A 24,178-nucleotide genomic window follows, 5' to 3' on the forward strand; every position below is an offset into this window, starting at 1 on the left:
ATTAAAATCCCTGTTCATGGAATGATTTACAAGGTGGCAAAATTGTGCTTTTTTTGTTGCTGTTATAGTAAGATAACCTAAGATTAGTTTTTTGGGGGCAGTTTCCTCTGTAGTAACTAAATTAATAGAAACCAAGTGGGTTGATGCTTTCAGGATTAAATTAGATATTAATTTTCGTCTGTACTAGGGAGACCTAAGGTGTGCAAATATAGCTTTCGGGTTAAATTGGCACATACATAATTGGCAAACATACTTCACACTTGTTAAAGCACATGACTATGATTCTTGAATAAGTAACACATGACTATCACAAAGCGTTTTATCACACGAGGTTTGTCATTCCTGGTGAGTAGTTCCCTCTTCAGACTGAATGTTAAGAAGATAAAAGTGTTGTCCCTCAGCTTGGCCTGCTCCTACACAAGTTTCATGGAAGCAATAATTAATCCATATATGGACACACACAGTGAGGGCCACGCCCAAAACACCTCCTCGTTTTGTGGGCTTGCTCTGTCCTGTGGTCGCCCTGCCCCGCTGCCAGGAAGTTCAGGAACTCGGTCACCGCCCCAGCCCCCCCTCCGCTTCATCCATTGTTGGGCAATAGTCTGCGACATCGACGCAATCTTAACCGAAACTTTTCAGGTAACTAACGGCTGGTGATCATTTGTAGACACACTTGTATTTACTTTTCGATATACTTTCCAAGGGGATGTGCCATTTAAGGTCGGCAGTTGGGAGCACAACTAAACTGAGTCAGTGAGGGGAGGAAAAGGGAGGAAAACTTTTGAGGCAAGGAATTCCGTAATTCTCGTTCCTCCATTTTGAACTTTTAAACTCCAGTTTTTCTAGTGGACCGTTGTCGGTAAGTTCATTGCGTTTTCTTGCGACTCCATTTAGATACATACTTCAGCCATTGTTACGCGAATATTTTATTTGTCACCCCGTTAACACGACAGTTAAGTTTTTTTGCGGCATTAAATTGGGCCAACGGAGCCAACGTGAATGTTTGTTGTGTCGGCTAGCATTAGCATTAGCAAGGTGCCGTGTTTGGGATACTGAACGTTAGCAGGTAACATGCTAAGTTGGCTCAAATGTTGACGGTGACCCATAAAAAGGAAAAACCTGTTGAAAACCGTATAACTTCGCCAGCACCGAGTTGAAAGTGTGCATGGGCGCATCATTTACGTATTTCTGTATCAACTGATGTAACTTTAGCTGGGTTAAACAAACATTAATTTGGGTGAAGTTGGCTACAACAGGTGTAACTTTACCTAACGTTAGTTGTTAGCACCTAGCTTCTCAGGCGTTGGACCCGCCCTGTCGCTCTTAGTGATCAATGTTAAATTTATTTCTTATTTTGGATGTTTCTTGTTTGGGTGACCATAACATACCCTGTCTTGCTGGTCTCTGTCTCTTGCTGGGCCAAATTAGTTTAAAGTATTATATCATCCAAATCACACGCATGTACCCTTAGGGGTATATAGCCTTGCAATTTGTTTTGGTTTCATTTGGTCTGATTTTGAGATAGCTGCCTCTGAATATTCTTTTGCCACACCCAGAGAGAGGAAGTACACGGAATCTCACCACCGATGTCGCAGTTACCTGGAATAATCCATAGGCTAGTTTTAAATGCAGTTATTTCTTTGGTAGTAGTTTCAGTAAAATTGGCCTCAGAGAGGTGTGGATTACAATAGGAGACTGATATATAAAGCTTTTAATGCTGAGTTTACAACAATTTTTTTCAATTCATTTGCACACCACAAACGGTTACATTAATTGGTGTTGTATCACAGCTGTTTAAGCGTTGGAGATTTCAAAACCTCCACAAATCAAAGTATCTTCATGGTTAGATATCATTGTTGTATATTATATCTAGTGGTTTGTGTGAAGTGACCATTTAATATTATAGTGGAGCTAAACCTTGCAGTGGTTGATAAGTAATTGTAGATTAAAGCCTGGAAGAAGTGGAAGAGCTATAAGATTTTGGTTCATGATAAAATGGGTTACAAATGTGCCAGACAATCTGCATCCATCCATAGTGGCTGGCATTTTTCCCTTGTTTGATTAAAAGTTAAACGGTGTCATAGATCATAACGAGTATAGCTCATCCAAATGCAAACATTAGTCAAGATTCATGAAGCCAAAATTGAAAGCACGCCCACCCAATAAGTAACTGTCCGATGTAATGTCAGGTAGTCATCATTCAAATGTTCTTGTGGTGTTTTTAATATTTTAGCCTCTTTGTTGACAGCATAGGCTAATAGCTAGCTACAACATTGTTCTTACAGTACAGCTGACCAACTTTTCAGTTGAAGCCCCCCAGCCCTTAGGGTTTGCTGATTATCTCTGCCCTTCCATGTTTGATAGCTAATCAATGGAGCTGCAGTCACTGCCTGAAAAGAGAAATCGAAATTGGGCCACAGTGTTACTGTGCTCTGCCTTTGGCAGTCATTCTGTGAGAGATGAGGCATTGCTGGCTCTAACAAGGATTTTAATATTTTGACTATTGCACAAACTTTAAAAGACTACTCTGAAAATCACAAAGGAAGATTTAAGAAGCAAACTTCAAATTTTTTTACTCACTGCAGCTTTTATTGCAGTTTTTTGGTGGAGCAAAAAGCCTATCCTTTATAACTTACAACCACAGTCATCTAATTTGACAACAGATATTCAGTGTTTTGGGGGGCAAAGATGTTTTGTTTGATGCAGTTCAAATTGTGTTTCATCTTTTCATTTGAAAAATAAAGCACTCTTGGCCTTGGCCATCATTTTTCCTTGACTTTGCTCATTTATTACCCCCAGAATTCAAGACACCATGACAAACATCAACACAGCTAACATCAATTTTAAATGGGACCCAAAGAGTCTAGAGATCCGTACTTTGGCAGTGGAGAGGCTGCTGGAGCCCCTGGTCACTCAGGTAATGTAAACTGTGCATTTATATTTACAAAAATAGGACATGGTCATATGTTGAATGGTCTCAGGATCTTGGTTACAAAAATGCTTGAATATACAATGATTTGAATGTTCATCACCTATTCATAATTGTTTTATATTATGTGAATATACTGTATTCTACTTAAATACCCAATAAGTGGATACTGTTCCTATGATAAGAAATAACTGAAAGCTAATGCAGTAATGTCATTGGCTTTACATGTGAAAAAGAGCTGTATAACCATAACCATAATCTGCTAACTACATTTAAGATCCTGAAGCGGCTGGTTTTGACGTGAGCTGTCACGTTAAGCTGTTTTGTTTCTGGGCCATACATAGGTCACTACTTTGGTAAACTCCAGCAACAAAGGCCCATCTAACAAGAAGAAGGGACGCTCCAAGAAGGCTCATGTTTTGGCTGCATCAGTAGAGACGGCTACCCAGAACTTCCTGGAGAAAGGAGAAAAGATTGCAAAGGAAAGTCAGTTCCTGAAGGATGAGCTAACTGCTGCTGTGGAAGATGTCCGCAAGCAAGGTATATTGAAAATACATATTGCAACAGTATGTGGTTTCTAGCTTGTACAGAGTGGTTCTTAAGATAGGAATGATGATAAATAAATCATAAACTATGTACATATCATCTCCCCCAGTGGAGGACCTTGAAATAAGAATATACTTTGACTGATAGATTTCTTTTTGCTGTGGGGTTTTCAGGGATCCCATTAATAGACTTTTCATTTAACTTTTCATGTTGGCGGTTCATATTTATGTGAGTCTATACACTTTCATCACTTTGCCTTCTACAAGGATCCAATTTGACCATATTTCCCCTCAGAAGTGCATGTGTTCTTGTAGTCCAGTGTATTTGGACTTCAGCATCACCAACCTAATGTGAGATTTGTATGGCATTTTGTGTAAAAGATTATCTATTGGATCGCTTAGTGCATTACCACCTCATTGTATGGAAGAAGTGGTAATCGAGGTATTGAACAACGTATGCATACATTTTTGTTTCTGTTTTATAATTAAATGCTTTCCTTTTTATTTGTTGCCACATAGCTCAAAACAGGGGAGTGCAAGTACTTCAGGGATAAAGGAAAAAAAAGTGTGGAGATGTCAATGATGATGTCAAATGTATTTAAATGGCTATATCCACCTGTCTGGTGGGACTGAACTCAACCACAGTCCATTTCCAACTCAATTACATGCCTCCTACAAGTCTTTAAACAGAAATCCACCATCAAATCACCAGCCAATGAAATTACCATTTGTCTTCTGATAGCAGGTTCCATCATCTAACAACCACACTTGCAAGTCTCATTTATTGCTTTCTGCTCTGGATATCTGATCCTCTTTTGACACACTAGCGGACCATTGAGACCAGGGAGCTATGACTTGAGGGTGGCTGTTATCACCTAGTGAAGCGACATCTGTGTCACTGTGTCTCTTCTCCCTAGATGCCCAGCGCGCTCGATGCCCCCTCCTCGAGTTCTGCTCTGAGTAGTTGGGAGGTAGATGACATGTCGCTAGATAGCCTGCGCAGTGCTCAGTGCCCAGGAATGTTACTGTAGTTGTGGTAAGCTGTCACTGGGCAGGAATTCAGTGACTGTTGTTAGCTGGTGCCTAGGCCTGGCTGTCAGCTATGCCATGCTGCTCAGTGGAGCGTGCATAGACTGATAATACGGCCATTGAGTAGGGTAACACCACCCACCCCCACTGGATTCAGAAAACATTTTTCCAACCAGCTGTGGCTTACCAGCTGTTTTAAGTAGGAGGAAAAAAAATTCTGACATGATCATTAAGAATGGCTATGCATGTTGAACGGAAGTTAGTGGATGTTTTGCTACACTTAGCGCATTTTCTTAGTATCTTAAAATATATTTTGTTTACTGTAGATATCACTAATACACATCTCTACAGTGACATTTCTTACGCCTTTAAAGATTTTCTTTACTGAGCCATTTCTATCTGCTCTTGTGCTTGTTCTCTTCGTGTTGCCCTTCCCTCCCGGTCTTGTGTCTTTGTTGTCCTGCTGTTTGGGAGGCTTATTGTGTGATATACATTTTAATCATTTCATCATGCACTTGGCTGGCCACAGGTGAACATTAGATAGATGGAAGTTTATTAAAGGAGCACTGATCACTATCTGCCCCCTGAAAATGGCCTTATTGATTTTTTTCACGGGGGGGGGGGGGTGCAAGCCTGAAGATGCGGACTGTGTTTGAGGCCTGTGTTGTCGATCATTTGCACAAACTGCTTTAGCTCTCTGTCGGGGTGAAATGGTCAGAATCTGCGTGAGGTCTTTGTTGTACAGATTTGATAGTACATTTTTTTCCTGTCCCTCACTGAATTTGAAGTTAATCTCCAAATGTGCATTTGCAAATACAGTATCTTTCCTGGAAGAGTGAGGAAACAAATGGCTGATTTGATGATAACAAAAAAAGTCATAAACTTTGATTATCACTCCAAAGTAATTTCCTGGTAAAAGTACTATAGCCTCATTTACATCTTAATGTCTTACTCTGAAGATTTTGATGTTTTCTCTATTGGTCTGTTTTATAGCTGAAACAATTACTTGATTAACAGAAAATTGATCTTCATCCATTCTGATAAATGATTAGCAATTTCAGCCATGTTTCAAACAAAAATGCCAAACATTCACAGTTTGGAGCTTTCAAGATGTGAAGGTTTGCTGCTTTTCTTTGTCAGATATAAACTGAATATCTTTGTGTTTTAGGCTATTTTTGATACTTTATATACTAAAAGTTTTAGCTTTTTTTTTTTTTTTTTTTTTAAAGATTCAATACTTCATGATTTCATTACAGTTGCTGCTGATGCAGTGATAGTGCTAAAGCCACAGTCACTTCTGCCTCACACTCACAGCTGTGATTCCTCTGAATGAAAAGATACTCTTCACTTTCTAGATTTGCCAGGGGCCTTTTTAGGTTTTTCTTGAAAAACTAGTTAGTTTGTTTGTTTGTTTGTTTGTTTGTTTGTATTGGGCTGTGAACACAACATGCCACACAGCAACATTTTGGCAGACTAGATCTGGTGTAAAGACTGATAGAAGACTACTGCAGCTACTGCTGTGTTGCAGATGCGCTGAGCAGGTAGCATGAGTTGGAATGGACACATTCACTACCTTGAAAGTATCAGATCCATCCATGTTTGCTTATTTGTTCTTGTCTGGTCTTTTTGAGCATTAAAAATCTAGGGTCTACAACATAATTAAAATTACTTACAATTAAATATTACCAGCGTACAGTAGGAGAAGATTGTTACATAGTGGCATAAATAAGCAATATGAATGACTTTAATATTTGTATATCCCACAGCTTAATCAATACTGGATTTTTGATTTTAAAACCCAAATCAATATTTGAGTTTTTAAAAACTCAATACAAGCATATTTTCTGGTAATTTTTGATAAGGATCCCTTATTTTTCTTTTTTTTTTTTAATTATGGCAAATCAACATACTGAGCAGGAAACTTGAAAATAAACTTGTCAGCGGTGGACAAACAATAGGTACACTTCTAAATTACTTCAAAGACTTCTTTGGCCTAACAGATATATGAAGATTCCGATATCTGCTATCTACATTAAACTATGTTACTGGTATTAATATTAGATAATGTAGTAGTAAGTGACTGCACAGTTTAAGTATGTAATTGTTGAACACCTGCTGAACTGTAAGTGCTATTGGGCATGCATGATCCTGACATTAGCCAGGCGGAGTTCTCACAGGTTGTCAGTTTACTTACTTACAAGGAGGAGGTCTATTGATGGCTTGTTGTTGATTTTTCAATTACACCCAGTCGTTTAAGCCCAGTTCTTTCCACCAAACACTGAAGTTTCTCAGTCCAGTTGAGCCTGTAGCTTTGCAGCTTTAGCTTAGACTTATACTGGTCAGTGAGGCTGCAGCTTGTTGTCACAGCTTAATTTAAAGACACAAATTTGATGAATAAAAAAAATTTATTTAGATTATCATTGAAAGCTTTACTACCACTAACCAACACCAACATAAAAATGCTCTTACAACCATAATTATAATAATTTCACAAAAAAATTGCACTGACCACTAATGGACTAAAAAGGTCGTGATCACCAGGAGCAGGATATTCTCATGAAGCTTAAAGAGTAATTTAATACTTCCTGGAAATCCATCATCGCCCATCAGGGATGCTGGGTGTGTGCAGAGGCGAAACAGTCTTGAAACTTTCAGCCTGAGAGGGCAGTGAGACACTGTCTGTTGTCAGGTTACCTTTGAAGCACAAATGTCTGAACTTGGTTGGCTTCACCAACTGGACATAAATCTAAGCAAATGTGATCAATTCTGATGTTCAGTTTGATTTTAAAATCCTAAATGATATTATGAGGTGACATACATACAAAGTCTGCGGATAGATTTGAACATAGACGGACGAAAGCTCTAGACAATGAAATTACAGCAAAGACATATATTGAGTTGAAAATGTTTCAGCTGAGTGAAAACATGTAGTTATTCTGAGTTGTATGACTCACTGAATGTAAGGCGACAGGGGCAGAAAGGAGATGGTCTGAAGTAAAATAAGAGAATGAAGTTCCTGATGAGTTTGGAAATCAGTCTCTCTGAGTTGTCACATATACAGTCTCCTCTTGTTCAGTCAGTTTGGGAACTCAGTGACTGCTTGTGGCCACAACTCAGTCTTTGAAAACATTCCAGAGGTCTAAGCCAAGAAGTCACTTCACTTTGTGTCTAAATGCAGCTTGCTTGTTATCTCGGAGTGAGAGAGAGTACACTGACACTTTGACTTCGTAAGAAAACTATTTGCAGCACTTACTCCACACTGCTCACATAGCCAGTTTAGAAGATTTTGTTGATATTGCGATGAATTTTTCAGTGTTGTTGTTGTGATGTTTCATAAAATATCACACCACAGCGTTTTGTTATATCTGTATTGGCAACTTACTGTTGAAACCATTCATGATTATCTAAACTGCTTACCCTGTTTAGGGTCAAGGTGTCTGGAGTCAGTCCCGGCATGCGTCGGGCAAAAGGAGAAGTATACTGTCTATGAAAGCACTTCTTTCTAAGGAGTGGTGCCAGAAAAATAGAGCTGCTCTCTAAATACGGATGTCATAGAAAAAGTATTTAGCAAGATGGTATCAACTGACTGAGAATAAACCGCTGCTAAATTAATTTTCAGATGTCTCTTTTTCAGAGCACACTTCATCGGTATAAGAAAATTATTCATGTATCGTTTTTTTTCTTCGGTCTCTATGAAGCCGTACCACACCATAGGAAAGTGGACAAGATAAGTACTTGTCTGTTTGTTGGCTTTAAAGCTGTAATGCAGCCACAGCAATAATTTTTTAGGGTTTGAATTTGGCTGTGCCTCCACTGAAATAAACTTTACGGATTGTTCATAATGTGAGCCTACAAATTCTATTTGTGTGCCCAGTCAACTGTGCAGGCCCAGCCAATGTAGGACAAAGCATGGTGCTGGACAATCCGGACAGTAAGCCTTTTGTCATGGCTTTGACCTCTTTTTTTTTTTTTTTTTTTTTTTTTTTTTTTTTTAAGAGGACTGTGTGTGCATGTCAGTTTGCAAGCAGAAATTATCAGTGCACACTAGAGAGGTATGGGTGTCTGTGTGTCTATCTTGCTCCGTCTGACACAAGTTGACCTTAGCCAGGCAGGGAAAATGCATCTCTCCAGCACACTCTTCATTTCAAATGAAGACTTCTGACACACTAAACTTGTAGACAGGAATGGACCATGACTGCTCTAAGACATCTGTTGTTGACTCCTGTTGACTACTACTATCACTGCTACTGCTTCTGTTACCACTGTCACTGCCATTACTGCTACTATAGGCTAATTTTGCTACCACTGTTACTATTACTGCTACTGTAGGCTAATTTTGCTACTACTACAATTGCTACTGTAGGCTAATACTGCTAGTACCAATAGTAGTGATAAAAACAGGGTTTAGACATGAAGAATTCTCTGATTTAATGGATAACAGAGGAACGCAATTAATTGCAATGAAAAGCAATTACTATTATTTTCTTTGATTTTGCTAAACATTGACTTAGTTTTTGGGTCATATTTTCATATCACAACCTGTTGGTGAGGCATGTGCTTAGGTAATCAAAATGTAAACACGTTGATGGTAAGATAATTGTTCTTTTATGATTGCAAACGATTGGAAAGCTGATTACTGTTTTCCACAGACTACCACTGATTAAATCCACTTTCTACCATTATGAAAAGTAATTCATAGTGGTTCAAAACAGTATTTTTTAACATTTACTGGTTCAAAAGTCTGTTTTTGAATCAGTTTTTATTTGAAGGTTCAGTTTAAACCTTGGAGTTACAGCAGATGTTTTGTTTTGTTTTGTTTTGTCACTCATTCTCAGGTGATTCAATGCGCCAGGCTTCTGGAGAATTTGCAGAAGACCCCTGCTCTTCTGTGAAGCGGGGCAATATGGTTCGCGCTGCCAGAGCCCTGCTGTCGGCGGTCACACATCTGTTGGTGCTGGCAGACATGTCTGATGTCTACAAACTTCTAGTGCAGCTTAAACTGGTGAGAGAGTTCAATTTTTTTCTGCATATTGTATATTATAAACAAGCTTATTCATGAGCTATTATAATTTCCGATAAATTGCTTATTTTGAGGACTGAGATTGCACAGTGTTTGTTAGCATTTAGCACAATCTGATGCTATTGATTAACTATTGATAACCACATTAAGGTATTCATTTTATTCAAGAATTTGCATGGGTGGGAGTAATCCACTTCATCCAGCAGTGAAAGTTTACATGAGTTGTCTAATAATGACCAGAAAAATATATGTTAATGTATTTCTGGGTCAAGACTGATTTGTAAGTTGTATTTTTTGCTATGGTGTGATCAGGAACTGCTCTTAATCTCTACCTTAGCCACTCACTCATAGACACTACAGGGCCAGGGGGGGTAAGGCCCCATGCGATTGTAAGTAATGCAGTAAAACTAAAACTCCCTCTTAATAAATGGATTCTTAACTAAAATTTAGAAATTCTGTGGTAGAACCCCACTTAAATGTATCAAAACAAAAAAAAGTGAGTCCTCACATTGATATCAGCTGACAGTAACTTTTCAACTCTTGAAACTGAATATGACAGGCTAAATTAGATAAAATCATCGCTATTGATTGGCTTTATTTTATTACAATTTGGAAAATTGCCCTTTGAAATGTTTACGTTTTCAGCAGGTTAGCATTGTCAAAACTTATCATTCAGTTTGTTTAAAAAAAAAAAAGTACAGTACTTCAGTGAATGTTAGCTAATTTCAAGTATTGTCTACCTCATCTACCATCATCTACCTTGCTCAGGTGGAAGACAATCTGGTGAAAGTGCGCAATGCAGGAACAGAGCAGGACCTGGGGATCCAATATAAGGCATTGAAACCAGAGGTGGACAAGCTGAACATCATGGCTGCAAAGAGACAGCAGGTAATGCACAGTTAGCAAAAAAACTTGAGACAACGTCAGAATGTGGGAGCAAAGGAGTCTTGTGGATTTAAATGGGCTGGGAGGTTATTAGGTAGTTGAATATTAGTGGTCTTGTCACCTGTAACAAAACATGCTATCCAAATGACATAGCAAATGTTGAGTAAAACAAAGGCAAGAAGTAAACCTGAAGAATAGTGCCCCATGCTCTAGCTGGACAGCAAAATGCAGTAAGCATGAACAATCAATTACCAGTTACAGTGAAGTGGGCTGGATGTACAAGAGCATAAAGGCTTGACAAAAATGTGACAAAACCCATTTCCTTGTGACAAGAAATGGCTCCTACATTAGGTACGAGGTAGTCAATAGTGTGGTGCATTTCATGATGCATCTTTCACGAAACACAGCTTCATAAGGTTCTTGGTGCAGAATTGAAAATGAAGGTGAGAGTTGAAAATATCCATTCACCACCTTCTCGTGGGTCAATTTCTGACTTGTACAGATATAAAATTGTTTTAATACAACTTTGTGGTGGAAATTTATTTGACCACTCCTCAGCAGTGTTTGATTTTGACCAGTTTGTCAGTTAGTTCCAAGATCCTCACACCAGCTTTCACCACTGATGCACCACTAATGTACTGTTTGGCTGCCCCATGAGTTTTTTGGACTGTTCCTACCAATATACAAACTTCATTCAGGCATTGCTGTAGAGAGGTTACATGATGAATATAGTAAGGTTTTTTCAGCTGTCACATCATACTGGAAATCTATTTGAATGATGTGATTGCATCAAGTCAAAAAAGTTGAAGCATCAACGAGTACCAGATTCATGCTTCAAAAGCACTTAACTAACATCTCAAGTGCAAAATCTACCCGAAGACAAGACAGTTCTTGTTCTCCATATTTCCCCTCTTTAAATGGAAAACTTGCCAAAGTGATCACTGATGATTTTGTGAACAAATTACTTTTACTTGTATCTGCACTTTTTTTTATGGATAGCTAAATGTGTTAAAGTGAATACAGGAAGTAATGGGGCTTAAAGACTGTTTTTTTTTTCTCTCAGAGCATGTCTCAGGCAGTAGAGGAAAAAAGCCCTGGGAGTGTTCCATTTGAAGGAGAGGCTTTCATTTTGTGTATGCAAGCAGGTTTTTTTTTTTTTTTTTTACAGTATAAATCTATGCCAGTGATCACTATCTCCTCTCCTCCCTCCTATGAAGATGTAATTGCAATATAATGCTGAGGTCTGAATAGCAACGCATTAAATTGCAAAGGCATATTATAATGGCCTGATTATGACTGTGTTGTGTTACCGCAGGGGACAGAAATAAATCTGGGTCATCCAGAACAAACTCTGTCACACTTAGTGTCTCCATAAGGGCATGACAGGCCCATTTTGAATCTAAAGTACATTACCACCCCGCCCCCTTTAGGTGTTCCATCTTCCAGTTTAACCCTTGATTTTCCATCCTTTTCTTTTTTCTTTTTTTATCTCATTATGCTAGGAACTAAAGGATGTCCACCACAAGGACCAAATGGCTGCTGCTCGCGGGGTTCTACAGAGGAACATCCCCATGCTGTACACAGCGTCCCGTGCCTGCCTGCAGCACCCTGACGTGGCAGCCTACAAGGCTAACCGTGACCTGATCTACAAGCAGCTGCAGCATGCAGTCTCTGGCATCTCCAACGCTGCCCAGGCCACTGCCACTGAAGACTCAGCACTCAGTCAGCCAGCAGGAGGAGGAGAGCTCGCCTATGCCCTCAACAATTTTGATGTAAGTCAAATGAATGGTTTACAAATTACAGCACTTCCAGGTTCAGCCAGATCAATTAAAAACATGAACTTGATGATCACGTTTCCCCAACAACAGTAAGGCTCAGTTCCAAATGTGTATTAAAAATATTTATTTATTGACAGAGATAGATGAGGGCCTATTCAGAAAGGCTATAGTTAGGTCAGATTTTTAGTTCATAGAGCTAAGCCAACTGAATAATAAAATGACCAAAATCCTTGAAGAGCTTGGGGTCGAGGTGGAAATTAGAATGAGATATGTGGACAAATTGGGACATGGCTTTAGGGTACATTGAATATGTTCATGAGTCACTACTACTTCATTCCTTGATTTGCTTCTATCTCTATGTCAAATGGAGGAGATTTGCAATACTCTAGCTTTCAGAAGGAGACATACATTAGGCTGAACTTATAAATGCATCCTGTGAATAACTCAAGTTTACATGAATAAGGTTAACCCCTTGTCTGCTGGTTGCTTCTGAACTTTGCTCTACTGTTGCTAGGTTGGTTGGTTGGTTCTAAATAATACAGCTGAAGTGTATTTTATATAGTTATTAGAAAAATGGCAAACTGAAATATGGAGGAGCCAAATCTATACTTAACTTTAGCATTTAGCACAGGCAAGTACCTTAATCTGCTAAAAACATTTTACATGCTGATGTTTAGTTCCTTGTATATTTGTGCTTAAACCTTTATATCTCTGAAAGTCAGTTGGTGTAGTACAGCACAGTTAACAATTTTAGTTTAATTTTGTTTGAATTTATTTATTTCTCTAGTCCGTGCTCCAAATCTCTGATTTTTCCTGTAACCGTTTTGGTGCTAAAGTGCATTCAGATGCAACCAATATTCAAACAGATTTATAAGACCTTATCCAATAAAAGGTTTCTTAATATTAATTGGAAATGTATAACTAAAAAGGTATATAAAAATATGACGTATTAGTCATCATAATATTGACATGAAACAACATCAGGATAACAGCTGGATAAAACATTGAGCTAATCACCTTAATGCTGCCTGTGGTGATAAACGCAAAGATGATTAACCAGATTTTTTTTTTCTCTGCCACTGACTTCTGTCACACCTTCAAAGAACCTTTTTTATTTACAGAAGACTGTTCATATTCAGAGAGTTTCCAAAGACACAGAACACATCCACAGGGATGAATTACAGGTTTCCATTGTGTGCTCTTTCGCCAGACACAGGACTTATATTGTGTTAATCAATTTAGTCATTTAGCAAGTAGCACTGTGTAAGGAGGGATTCAGACCAAAATCAGCCCAGCAATAAAATACGATTCAGGAAGTCCAGTTTGAGTAATTGATTAATTTTCTTAAAGTTGATGCTCTTTCAGAGCCTCATGGATTGACTTTATAATGTGTTGAAAGGGTGAGAAGTATGTTAAGTATCAAATATTTGTTAAATATGATGTACTGTAATATACTTTTTACACCAAAATTAGCATGTATAAGCAGGCCAGCAAGTTTGCCTTTCTGTTGTGACTGAGAGGACAAAATTGGCGTGTTCACCCAGGTGTCATGTTTACATCACTGCCAATTGGAGTTGGAGCCAATAAATACCCATGACTACTGCAGAGTCATTTCAACCGGGAGTGAATGCAGATTTTACACTTTCACATTAACGACAAATGCCAGATGTCAATGGGTGTTAGTTGGTTTTTTGTATAGTGTAAAAGGGGCTTAAGTTGTCAAAGGCCATGTGGCAGTAGTCAACAATATTGCCTTGCAGTTAATGAATAATGCTGGCAAAAACTCAACCAGAATCTGCCCATACTGACTGGCATAGATTACCTATACAGATTAAAACAATAACTTTTTTAATTTTCTTCTTGCGTCTAACTTTGATTTTGATATAGCCTATATGATTGGGAAAAATGAATATTTTTGCATTTATTTACTTTTTTTTTTTTTTTTTTTTTTTTTTTAACCAAGAGGTCTGTTGAAATACATACTCTCTTTTTCAAGGGACATCTGGTCAAAATGGCAGTGGAAGATATCGCATAGTTACATGTGGCAGTCCCATGCCAATGTGCCTTACCCTGTTTCTGTCAGCAAACCTGCGTAGGACCATCTTTAGAATCTCCATCTGAGTTAGTAGCTCTTAGCAAGACTAATGAAAAATTTACTTAAGCTAAGCTTTTTAAGAAGCATATGTGGTAATGTGGTGCATTACTCTTACTGAGTATATAAAACCATGCCATTTCTGCTTTCAACAAATTTGTATTTTTAGGGTAATGGTAGTCTGATAGCAAAACTAAGAGAAACTCTGTGCATTTCATATCATTATTAGCTTCTTGTTTCTAATGTTGAAGGTTTTGTGTTCAGGAAAGGACAGGATAACAGTCATGAAAATTTATGTTAAGTTGTTTAAAGCTATAAAAGCATCTCTCTTTAACGATAGATGGTATGCCAAATGATTTATGTGCATAAAACAAGTGGCAACAATGTCTCAGATCTGTTGCATCAGTGATTATTTAACAGTTAGCCATGCAGAAAGTCTTTCCCCAAAAAACTTAGATGCAGACCTTTTTCAGACTAGCTCGCTTCTGATGCCCAATTTCAAGTGCAATGCAAAATTAGCACATGAGTCAACCCCTCTCTCTCTCACTCACTCTCTCTCTCTCTCTCTTCTGTGAGTCTCTCTCATGTGCCCGTTGCCATGGTGATATGACACGCAAGCAGAGGAGGTCAGATGAGACGCAATGGAGGGGGCTGGAGGTGGCTGTGACGGAGGGCGGGCTGCCTAATAAACCACAATTCTAACAGCTTAATTGTTGAATATTTTGTAGCAGTAAGGCATCAGCAGAAGCACAGAGTTCGTTTGTCATTGGAGAAGTTGTCTTTTTTTTTTTTTTTTTTTTTTTGTTTCAATGCCACAAGCATCATGGTGATACCTTAACCCTCTGCAGTACCTCTCCAGCATGTCAACTAGTTGCCTCTTTCATCCCCTGTGAAATTAAGTGTTCTCTCTCATCCTGCAGATATAAAAGAGTAGAGAGTGGGTTACTATAACACTTCTGTGACTCAAATCAAAGTAGCAAAGGTGGCACAAAAGGGATTTATATATATATATATATATATATATATATATATGCGTGTGTGTGTGTATTTTTTCCTTTTTTTTTTTTAATTTTTTTATTTTTGCATTATTAGAGAAAAGACTGTGAAAATATATATCTCATTTAATTCCCCACCCAAGACATTTAATTTGAGAGTAAGGGGGTAGTGTTTTACAATTTTTATTTTTTGATTAACAAAAGAAAAGAAAACAAATTTAGATTTTCTCTAACCCTGTTTGAGTACTTAATGAACCCTTACTTTTAAAGTCTTGTATATTTATTATCCACACTAGACTGGTGACATCACATTAAGTGCCATTTCCTTGAATTGAAGACAAAAGTGACTGTTATCTTAATTCCTTGCTATCATAAATTATTCGAGCAATGGCGCACTATTTTACTTTAAGCTTCCTTCATTCCTGTTGATTTTGTTAAAGATGTGGCCACTGTGATACTGTTTCTGAAACAAGTTGTTGGCCCACGGACAAAAAAAAAAAAAAAGAGCGCATGGCACATTCTTCCCTTTAGGTTTTCCAGCTGGCCTGTCAGTCTGTCAAATCTGCCCTCCCCTTGCCTGCCAGATTTCTCTCTTTGGGCTTGGAGCAGGAGACATCAGTGTACCATGATGACTTTTTGCATTTTTTTCCGTGTGTAATTTCCCCGTCTGCCCCTTTCCTTACAGAAACAAATCATTGTGGACCCTCTGGCATTTAGCGAGGAGCGTTTCCGTCCCTCCCTGGAGGAGCGCCTTGAGAGCATTATCAGTGGTGCTGCCCTCATGGCTGACTCCTCTTGCACACGTGATGACCGCAGGGAGCGCATTGTGGCCGAATGCAATTCTGTGCGCCAGGCTCTTCAGGACCTTCTTTCTGAGTATATGGGCAATGTAAGTGTCTTACCTTTTCATTTCCTTTCTTTTGCCACACCACCACCTCCTACTCTGTGTCTGCAACACAACAGCTCTCTTTAGTTTACCAATTTATCAACCAATTAATTTACAAGGTCTTAATTCCAGGATAGTCAACTAAACCCAGTAGGAAAAAAAAAAAAAAAAATGTATCAGCTATCTAGTCATTTACCTTGCATTGCCAGTGTTGTTATAAATATTTAGAGTCTTTTTTTTTTTTTTTTACAAATTCTGTTCATATCTAATATTTACTAGTGTACTGAACAACAATACAACTACTTACTTTAAGGGGTACATACCTTTCCTACTTATTCTATGAGAGAGTTGATGTGGTTGAGAACAAATGAAAGTCCCTCTTTCAGGTCATTGTCTTCATAATGGCACTATCCTATTATATGATTAATCTATGGAAATGAACAGTGTCACTCTGTCCCAAAGTAAATTGATATGCACGGCTGAAATCAACAGTGTCTCTTTTAAATCAGATCTTTGTAGTTAACATATAAATTGACTCTGAAATTGAACTTTTGTCATTGTTAGGTTGTACAATGCTCAAATAGTAATTAGTCCAAATTGAGGTGGCAGTAGTTCTTTTGCTTTAACTTATCATTTTGAAGTAATCTTTTAGTTTAGGAAAATGGCAATCGTACCATTTCATGACAACTGGATGTAGCATTTTCAGTGGCAATTGGTCCATTTACACTGTCATTTGAAATGTCTTTTATCCAGATGAGATTCAAGACTCTTTCATCTAACCTTAGCCACATATGTGTGACTCCGTTGGCCATATCACAAATCTAATTACAATCCATCTTTGGGTCTGCCCTGAGGTTGTAAGGAACCTAAAGCTGTTTGGTAACTGCCAAAATGCTAGAAGATGAATAACTTCTGGGCTGCAGTTTAGTTACGGGAATTAATGCTTTAGTTAGTGTCAGAATGACTTGTCTTTATGAGCTACAAACGAGACAAAAATGTTATCGTCCTCACAGGCTTTAACTCAGGTCGCTCTCTCACCCATACAAATCAATGATCTGTCACCCAACACAGATCATTCAGTGGTTGAACTAATCAGGGATCAGATAAATGCCACAATAGCTCAATGTGCCTTGTATTTGATCGTATTTGTTGAAATCACTGGAGCTATTTTCCCTGTTGCTTTAATGAGACAGAGAACAATAGCTAATTTCAGTGTAATTTAGCGTAAGTTTTGCTGCTTTTATCACAAGGACAGAGGAGACCGAGCATTGATGTATTAAGAAAGACAGAGTGGGTATTTCTACAGACTGCTCATTGACATAGTTACGCTTTGGGAGGTCAACAGATCATGTATAGTTCTTGGAGAGATGGATCCATTCTGGTTAGAATGTGTCTCCATGTATGGAGGTGGTTTCAGTGTTTGGATTTTAATCGGTCTTGAATGCCTCTTGGATGCATTTACACTTAGCTTTTTTGAGATGTGATGGCTGTCTGATCTGCCCAACACACACATGAAGTGACTAAGTGTAAGTGGGGTCAGTGTAACTTTGGAAAACAAGATAGACTGCTATATTACCCTTTGTTGAACAAATGATAAGCTATTATGCCGTTTAAATCATTTAATCAACCATTTTTCTTTGGTGGGAGAGGTAATTGGGCAATTATCCAAAAACATAAAATTCTTTCCTTTTAGCACAAAAATATGAACTTTCAAAGCGAATCATTTGCTATTTTATGTTGTTCATTTACTTTTTTTTTATACATATACATTGCACTTAAATAATTGAAAGTACATCAGGTTTTTTTGTAAGTAGATCATTGGCTTTGTGTAAAATATTTCTTCCAGAAATCACAAATGATGCCGAGTCTGATCCATCCTACACTGTAAAATCCACTTAGATTCCATTTAGATTTGTTATCAGCTGTCGCTGGCTGTGGAGGCAGTGCACAAGTTGAGTCTTTCCTTTAAATGATAAATCTGCAGTCAATATTTATAGTGTAATCAGAAGATCAGTGACGCATCTCAATGTATTATTGTCATGCCTCTTAAAAATCTGTTCAGTATTAACAATTTAGTTACAGCAACTGAAAATCTGCTGTTTTTTGCTGCTGTTTAATTGAGAATGTGTCATCTGGATATTGAAGCACTGTTTTTTTTTTTTTCTGTTTTTTCAGTATCAGGTTTTTTGTTTCCGACAAGGTTGGTTGCCCACTTTAAGATTTGATCTGTCATTATTTAATATAAATTAATCTAACTGTTTTGACATTCAGGGGCCGTGAATGGTGCATCATCTTTGATTTTGAATATTTAAATGATGTTTTCACTATGTGTTATTAGGCCTTTCCTAAGAGATCATTTCAGGGCGGAGGGGGCTTTTATTAATTAAAGAGCAATGACACTGCAAAACTGCTCTTCAACTGTTCTTCAACTTTTACATTGTGTTCCTCCTCAGCCCATTACTTATTCAGATTTTTCTCTTTGTAAACAGCTCAGTGTAACCACCCCTGAATATCCTCCCCGTAACAGCAGAATTTCAGTGTGAGCCAGCCATCCAGATAGATTTCATGGCTGTGCTAATGCCTTATTGCATCTATGTAGTTATTCATGTTATACACAATATAAGTTAAAGATATCTGAGCATGACCCGTTGTCACTAAGTGCTGTGTGTGTGTGTGTGTGTGTGTGTGTGTGTGTGTGTGTGTGTGTGTGTGTGTGTGTGTGTGTGTGGGGTGCACGGCGCTCCAAGGTGTGTGAGAGCGCTGCCCCGCCCCTCACACACAGGGTCAGAGAGAGAGATGCAGATGAACTTCTGCATAGTAAAAGCGAATATGCATCATAGACGAATGTCTTCATCAGAAACGGAGTTGGTGAATGTGAAAGAAAACTTTTATGTTGCAACAACAAATACGAAATCTATTTTCCTAATTCCTGCAGTACCGAGAGCGGAACCGTAATCGAAAATAAAATTCGATTAATTGCACAGCCCTAGGCGGTAGTATGGATTTAAACTCGTATCCATGCACAAAACAGTAGTGCTGCCACAGCACAAATATCTTACTGCAAATACTACAAATTGATTTCTAATTAAGCCTGCGGTTTTTTTGTATCAAATACTCACTGCTATAACCTGAAAAGTGGATACTAATTTGTTGGTGGTGATGGCTAACCAACAAACTAGTAACAGGAGCCGTTTAGGACTGCTGCATAGCTCCCCAGCCAGGCTATTTACCATAACAGAGAACTAGGCAATGGCCTAAGTCTGCCTGCTTAATACAGTGAGCAAATTAGTGTCCTATATGTACTCAATGTGCTCTCTGTCTTCTTAGCCTTTGGCCTAATGCTCTGTGCTATGTCACTGACATCTGTTCAGGAGGGTTTGACAGATTCTGCAAAGTAGGCAGAGGTAATAACTACAGATCAAGGTGGTACTTGAATATTTATGATGAATTGCAATACCTTTACACTTTACTTTGGAGTAGTTTTGTTTAAGTTTGGCTAAGTAGTACTCACTTGAAGAACGGTAATAGTTTGGCTCACTTCGATAGCCCTTGGGGGCAAGTATATGTCATTTAAAAGATACTTTGATGGCGAAATCCCTGTTTTTTGTTTTTGCTCCTTTTTATCCCTTCCTATAGTTCTGTTTTCTTGTGATTGGAATTTATGAAATACATTGGCCATGAGAAATTGATAAATATATACATAAGTCTGACTAGACGTTTCACATTCAAAGGGGCTGTGGGGAATTATCACATACATGTTACACAGTACATATTTGCATTTAAATATGTTTTCACATACATTGACAAACAAAATGATAAGACTCAGTTTGCATACCATTCTTTCTCAGTACCTATCCTGTCCATGTTCAGGCATTACAGCTGTAGTTGGCTTGCATTGCTCATCCAGAACACTGCCAGTTTATTTTAAGGTTCAGGCCATTCATGCAGCATCTCTGGTTTGCTTCAAAGTTTTCTACTTCACTGGACTCCTCCATGCCACTCAATGTATCCCTGTATGACTTGAGGACTTAGATTTACAGAGGAACACATCTCATCACCGCAGTAATGATGAGTGGACATGACAGGGATTTGGCTACTCATTTGACCAGATGAAGGAAACAGATGAGCAGCATAATATATCATTGTCCACCTTGTGCATTTAATGGCCTAGTATATTGCCTAGAGAACTGTGGTTGATATGTAGTTAGCATAGTAAGATAGCTGATGTTTCGACCTGGTCCTTTAAGCCAATTGTAAACACTGTGACAGATAGCCTGACTGTGTCTGTCATTAAGCTTGACACACTAAGAAAACACCACAGTGGCTTAATGAGGATGTTTCTGTTGTGATTCTAAGGCAGAGCTACAGAGATGTAAAGAAATATGTAATTCATGCAGGGAAGAAAATATCCTCTTTGAATATATTATATACAATAGGCCAATACAGATTTTTTTTCCCCCAGGGAATATAGGGGTATGATGGTGATGTTTTTTTCCGCATATTATTGTGATTGTGCAAGTTATTAAACAGTATATGTTGCCATTACAGCATATGGGTTTACACTCACAGCTGAGGCTTTTGGATAGACTCCTAACTCATTCTTCTTTTCTCTCTCATCCCTTCTGCTTCTTCATTCCCTCAAGCTACAAGTTGTTTCTTTCCCCCCTTCTCAATTTTTCTTCCTCTCACTCAGAATCTTTGAAAAAAAAATTCTGCTAAAGATCCTTACCTCACCAGCTATTTCGACTATATCCTACAGATATATCAAAGAGTGAAACTTTGTTTTTCACTAACCACTGTATAGTCCTGTTTAGCATGTCTGCCATAATTTAGTCCACTTTTTTTACAGGTAACAATGCTCTATATAGAGGCCTTTAAAGTATCCAACAATACAAAAAAAAAATACAATTCAGAAAGCAGTGGTCATGAACTAAGCACCACTTGCCATCGTGTATTACTGATGACATGTGTAACAGCAACCCATTACAGTTGAATTGACTATATTATAAATAGTGACAGAATAAGCAATTATGGAACCAGCTTTACTAACAAATTCCAAATATCCAAGTATACTGTATATTCCAAGTATTACATGACGTAGAGGAAGTATTTGTTCTGGTATCCTGACATCTTTGTGTGGATAATTAGGCTGAATGCAAGTTTTTAGTTTTCTGGGAAGATAAAATTAAATTTGTTACCATGGCAGAATTAAGGCTATATCAAGACAATGATCAGATAAGTTCTAAACAGAAAACAAACACACAGGCTCTCTCTCACACACAACCACAGCCTTTTAAAGAAGAACAGAGGCCAAATCAAAGAATCCTACAACTGTTGGCTAAATGGAAGAGATCAGACTCTTGAACATTCATTATTCACATAAAAGGACAATGTCAAAATACTTTTCCCTGATGTTGATGTTAAAGACATTGAACTGTTGGTATGGTTACTACGTTTTCTCAAAAGAGCAAACAATGATGTTCAGAACAAATTTTTCGACATGCATGACATTTTCTTTTTATGTATGTCAAGGATGTTATCATTGATTTTATTTTATTGAGTTTTGTATAAGTTTGTTTTATTACACATACCACAACAGCTAAAACCCTAGCACCAGTGCACAAGGGATCCATCTGGGAATAAGCAGGTCTGTAGTCATGTTGAAACAGAGCATTAAATTGATTATTAAAAAAGGACATTTGAATCTGCTCTGCAAAAAATGTCGTGATGATTTTACATAGAACGGGGATTAGACTAATAAAAGCAATTAGTATAATGGCTAAAAAGCCCAATTTCAGTCTAACAGACCGTGGAACCATTTTCCTTTTTTTCCAGAGCTAAGATGTCAAGTGTTTCTTATTTCACATATTTTTTTTTAACCTTGCTTTTTTTCATGTTTTCATGAGAACTGTTCAAACTTTCATGCAGCACATTGATTGGGAAAGTGGCAGTAGCCTTGGGTTAAACTGTTATCAGGGAAAGGAAGGTGGACTTTGAGATGAGGGAAACATAAAAGTCTAATTATATAGAATATATTATGTTTTTGAATAACTGGGGTACGTGTTAAGTGTTTTTGTTTTTTTTTCCTGGACCTGGAGTGGAAATTGTGTACAGTGTTAGGATAATCATTTAACAAGACTAGAGCTTGTCCACTCAGCCGGTGAAGGGGTGGGGGTAATGTTGCCCCAGCACTGTCACATATTATGACCTCAATTATTCCATATTGTCATGACAGTTTGGCATAGTGTGTGTTGAGTGTAATTGTTTCTGCCACTTTTTATTAATAATGCATGCTCTTGTTCCCAGCTTGAGGGAGATGATGCTAGGTTGCTTTGACATATTAGGCTACTGACATTTAAATTCCTTCAACTTGAAGTGATACATTATCATTTGGACCTGCATGAAAAGGACATGCCTGTCCACTTCAGTGGGACCCCTGCCTCTGTCTTCATTTGCCTTTTTGTATCTCTGTATAGTCTCCCACTCTGCGTGCTTCAGCATTTCTTACACTTTGCTTTCTCCTTGCTGAATCCTCTTTCCCATTTTCTCCAGCCTAGCAATCTTTCTCTTCTCGTTTGTGTCCCTATCTCTCGACAGCCCACTTTTTCCCCAACTCTTGCTGTCTTTTTGCCTTGGGCATCTATACTGAGTGGCAGAATTGTGCTTTATCCCTATTCCTCTGTGCCTATATAGTTGCCTCTCATTTTAAACACATTTCAGGTTGAATGGGTCTTGGGCCATCTACAATGCCTACCTGAATATTATGAACTATGTGTAACCTAACAGAAAATTATATAATAATTATACCAGTGGGCATTTTAGAAGTTCATGAAACATTAGGTATGATGTCATGCTCACAGGTGGGGAGCTAAAAGAAAATGTAGTATAATGGCCCAAATTGTGTTTATCTTTTTTTTCTCCCCACATGCTTTTAAAAACAAAAGTGGAAGAGAGTTCAAATGGACAAGACCTAACGCAAGACCAGTGTGAAAGGAGTACAATTTATTTAGTTGTAATCTCATCTGAATGCATAATTAAAAGAAATTACACTCCACACAATGTAACAGGGAAAAGATTTAGTGTCCCCAAGGCTTTCGTATATTTACAGCCTCCATAAAACACTAGTCTGTCAGTAACAGCCCGTCAGGCAACGTTTCCCAGACCTGGCCCTTGATCCCTTGCTGGTGAATTCTAGGCTTTTTGATTGGCTTTGCTGGCAGGTAGATGAGATGCACCCCTTTTTTCCACAAGAGCTAAACAGGGTTAGGCCACGCCCTCACAAAGGGACATTTTGTGATATTATCACTGGAGTCTAACTTTTCTAATTTTCAGTCAGTCATGTGGGTAAATGGACTTAACGTAACTACAGGCTTGTGTTATTTCTTTTTTCAAACAAGCTTGTCTACGACTTTTGTTATTGGATGATTTCATTGGCAAATATGGCCAATTAAATTTGTCTCTACAGATTTGTGTTCAAGTGAATGGGAAAGCTGTCTCACATTTTTGGACGCCACTCTATATATATATATATATATATATATATATATATATACATACATACATACATACATACATACATACATACATACATACATATACACACATTCACCGTCCACTTTGAGGTACACCTTGGTAGTACCGGGTTGGACCCCATTTTGCCTGAACTGCCTTATTTCTTCATGGCATAGATTCAACAAGGTGCTGGAAACATTCCAATGTTTTTCCAATCTTCTATTGTCCAATTTTGGTGAGCCCACCGAATTGTAGCCTCAGTTTTGTGTTCGTAGCTGACAGGAGTGGCACCTGGTATGGTCTTCTGCTGCTGTAGCCCATCTGCCTCAAAGTTCAACGTGTTGTGCATTCAGACATGCTCTTCAGCATACCTCGGTTGTAACAAGTGGTTATTTGAGTTACTGTTGCCTTTCTATCAGCTCAAACCAGTCTGGCCATTCTCCTGGCATCTCTGGCATCAACAAGGCATTTTCGCCCAGAGAACTGCTGCTCACTGGATATTTTCTG

At 38.2% G+C, this 24,178-nt stretch overlaps 1 protein-coding gene across 2 annotated transcripts in view; it reads left to right on the forward strand.

The window, feature by feature from the left end:
- Positions 1 to 533: 533 nt before the first annotated feature.
- Positions 534 to 24,178, forward strand: part of ctnna1 (catenin (cadherin-associated protein), alpha 1) — a 66,082-nt gene continuing 42,437 nt past the window's right edge. The window contains exons 1-7 of one of the 2 annotated variants that reach the window (XM_023400408.2): positions 534 to 639; positions 2,800 to 2,917; positions 3,274 to 3,469; positions 9,339 to 9,505; positions 10,292 to 10,411; positions 11,911 to 12,180; positions 15,959 to 16,162. In XM_023400408.2, coding sequence (XP_023256176.1) covers positions 2,813 to 2,917; positions 3,274 to 3,469; positions 9,339 to 9,505; positions 10,292 to 10,411; positions 11,911 to 12,180; positions 15,959 to 16,162 — 1,062 coding nt within the window. In that variant the 5' untranslated portion in view covers positions 534 to 639; positions 2,800 to 2,812. The other variant, XM_023400409.2, reaches the window with a different exon arrangement.

The sequence above is a fragment of the Seriola lalandi genome, unplaced genomic scaffold, assembly GCF_002814215.2.
Source record: "Seriola lalandi dorsalis isolate HSWRI2012SDOR001 ecotype SW California unplaced genomic scaffold, Sedor1 jcf7180002052349, whole genome shotgun sequence".
In the NCBI taxonomy this organism is placed as follows: Eukaryota; Metazoa; Chordata; class Actinopteri; order Carangiformes; family Carangidae; genus Seriola; species Seriola lalandi.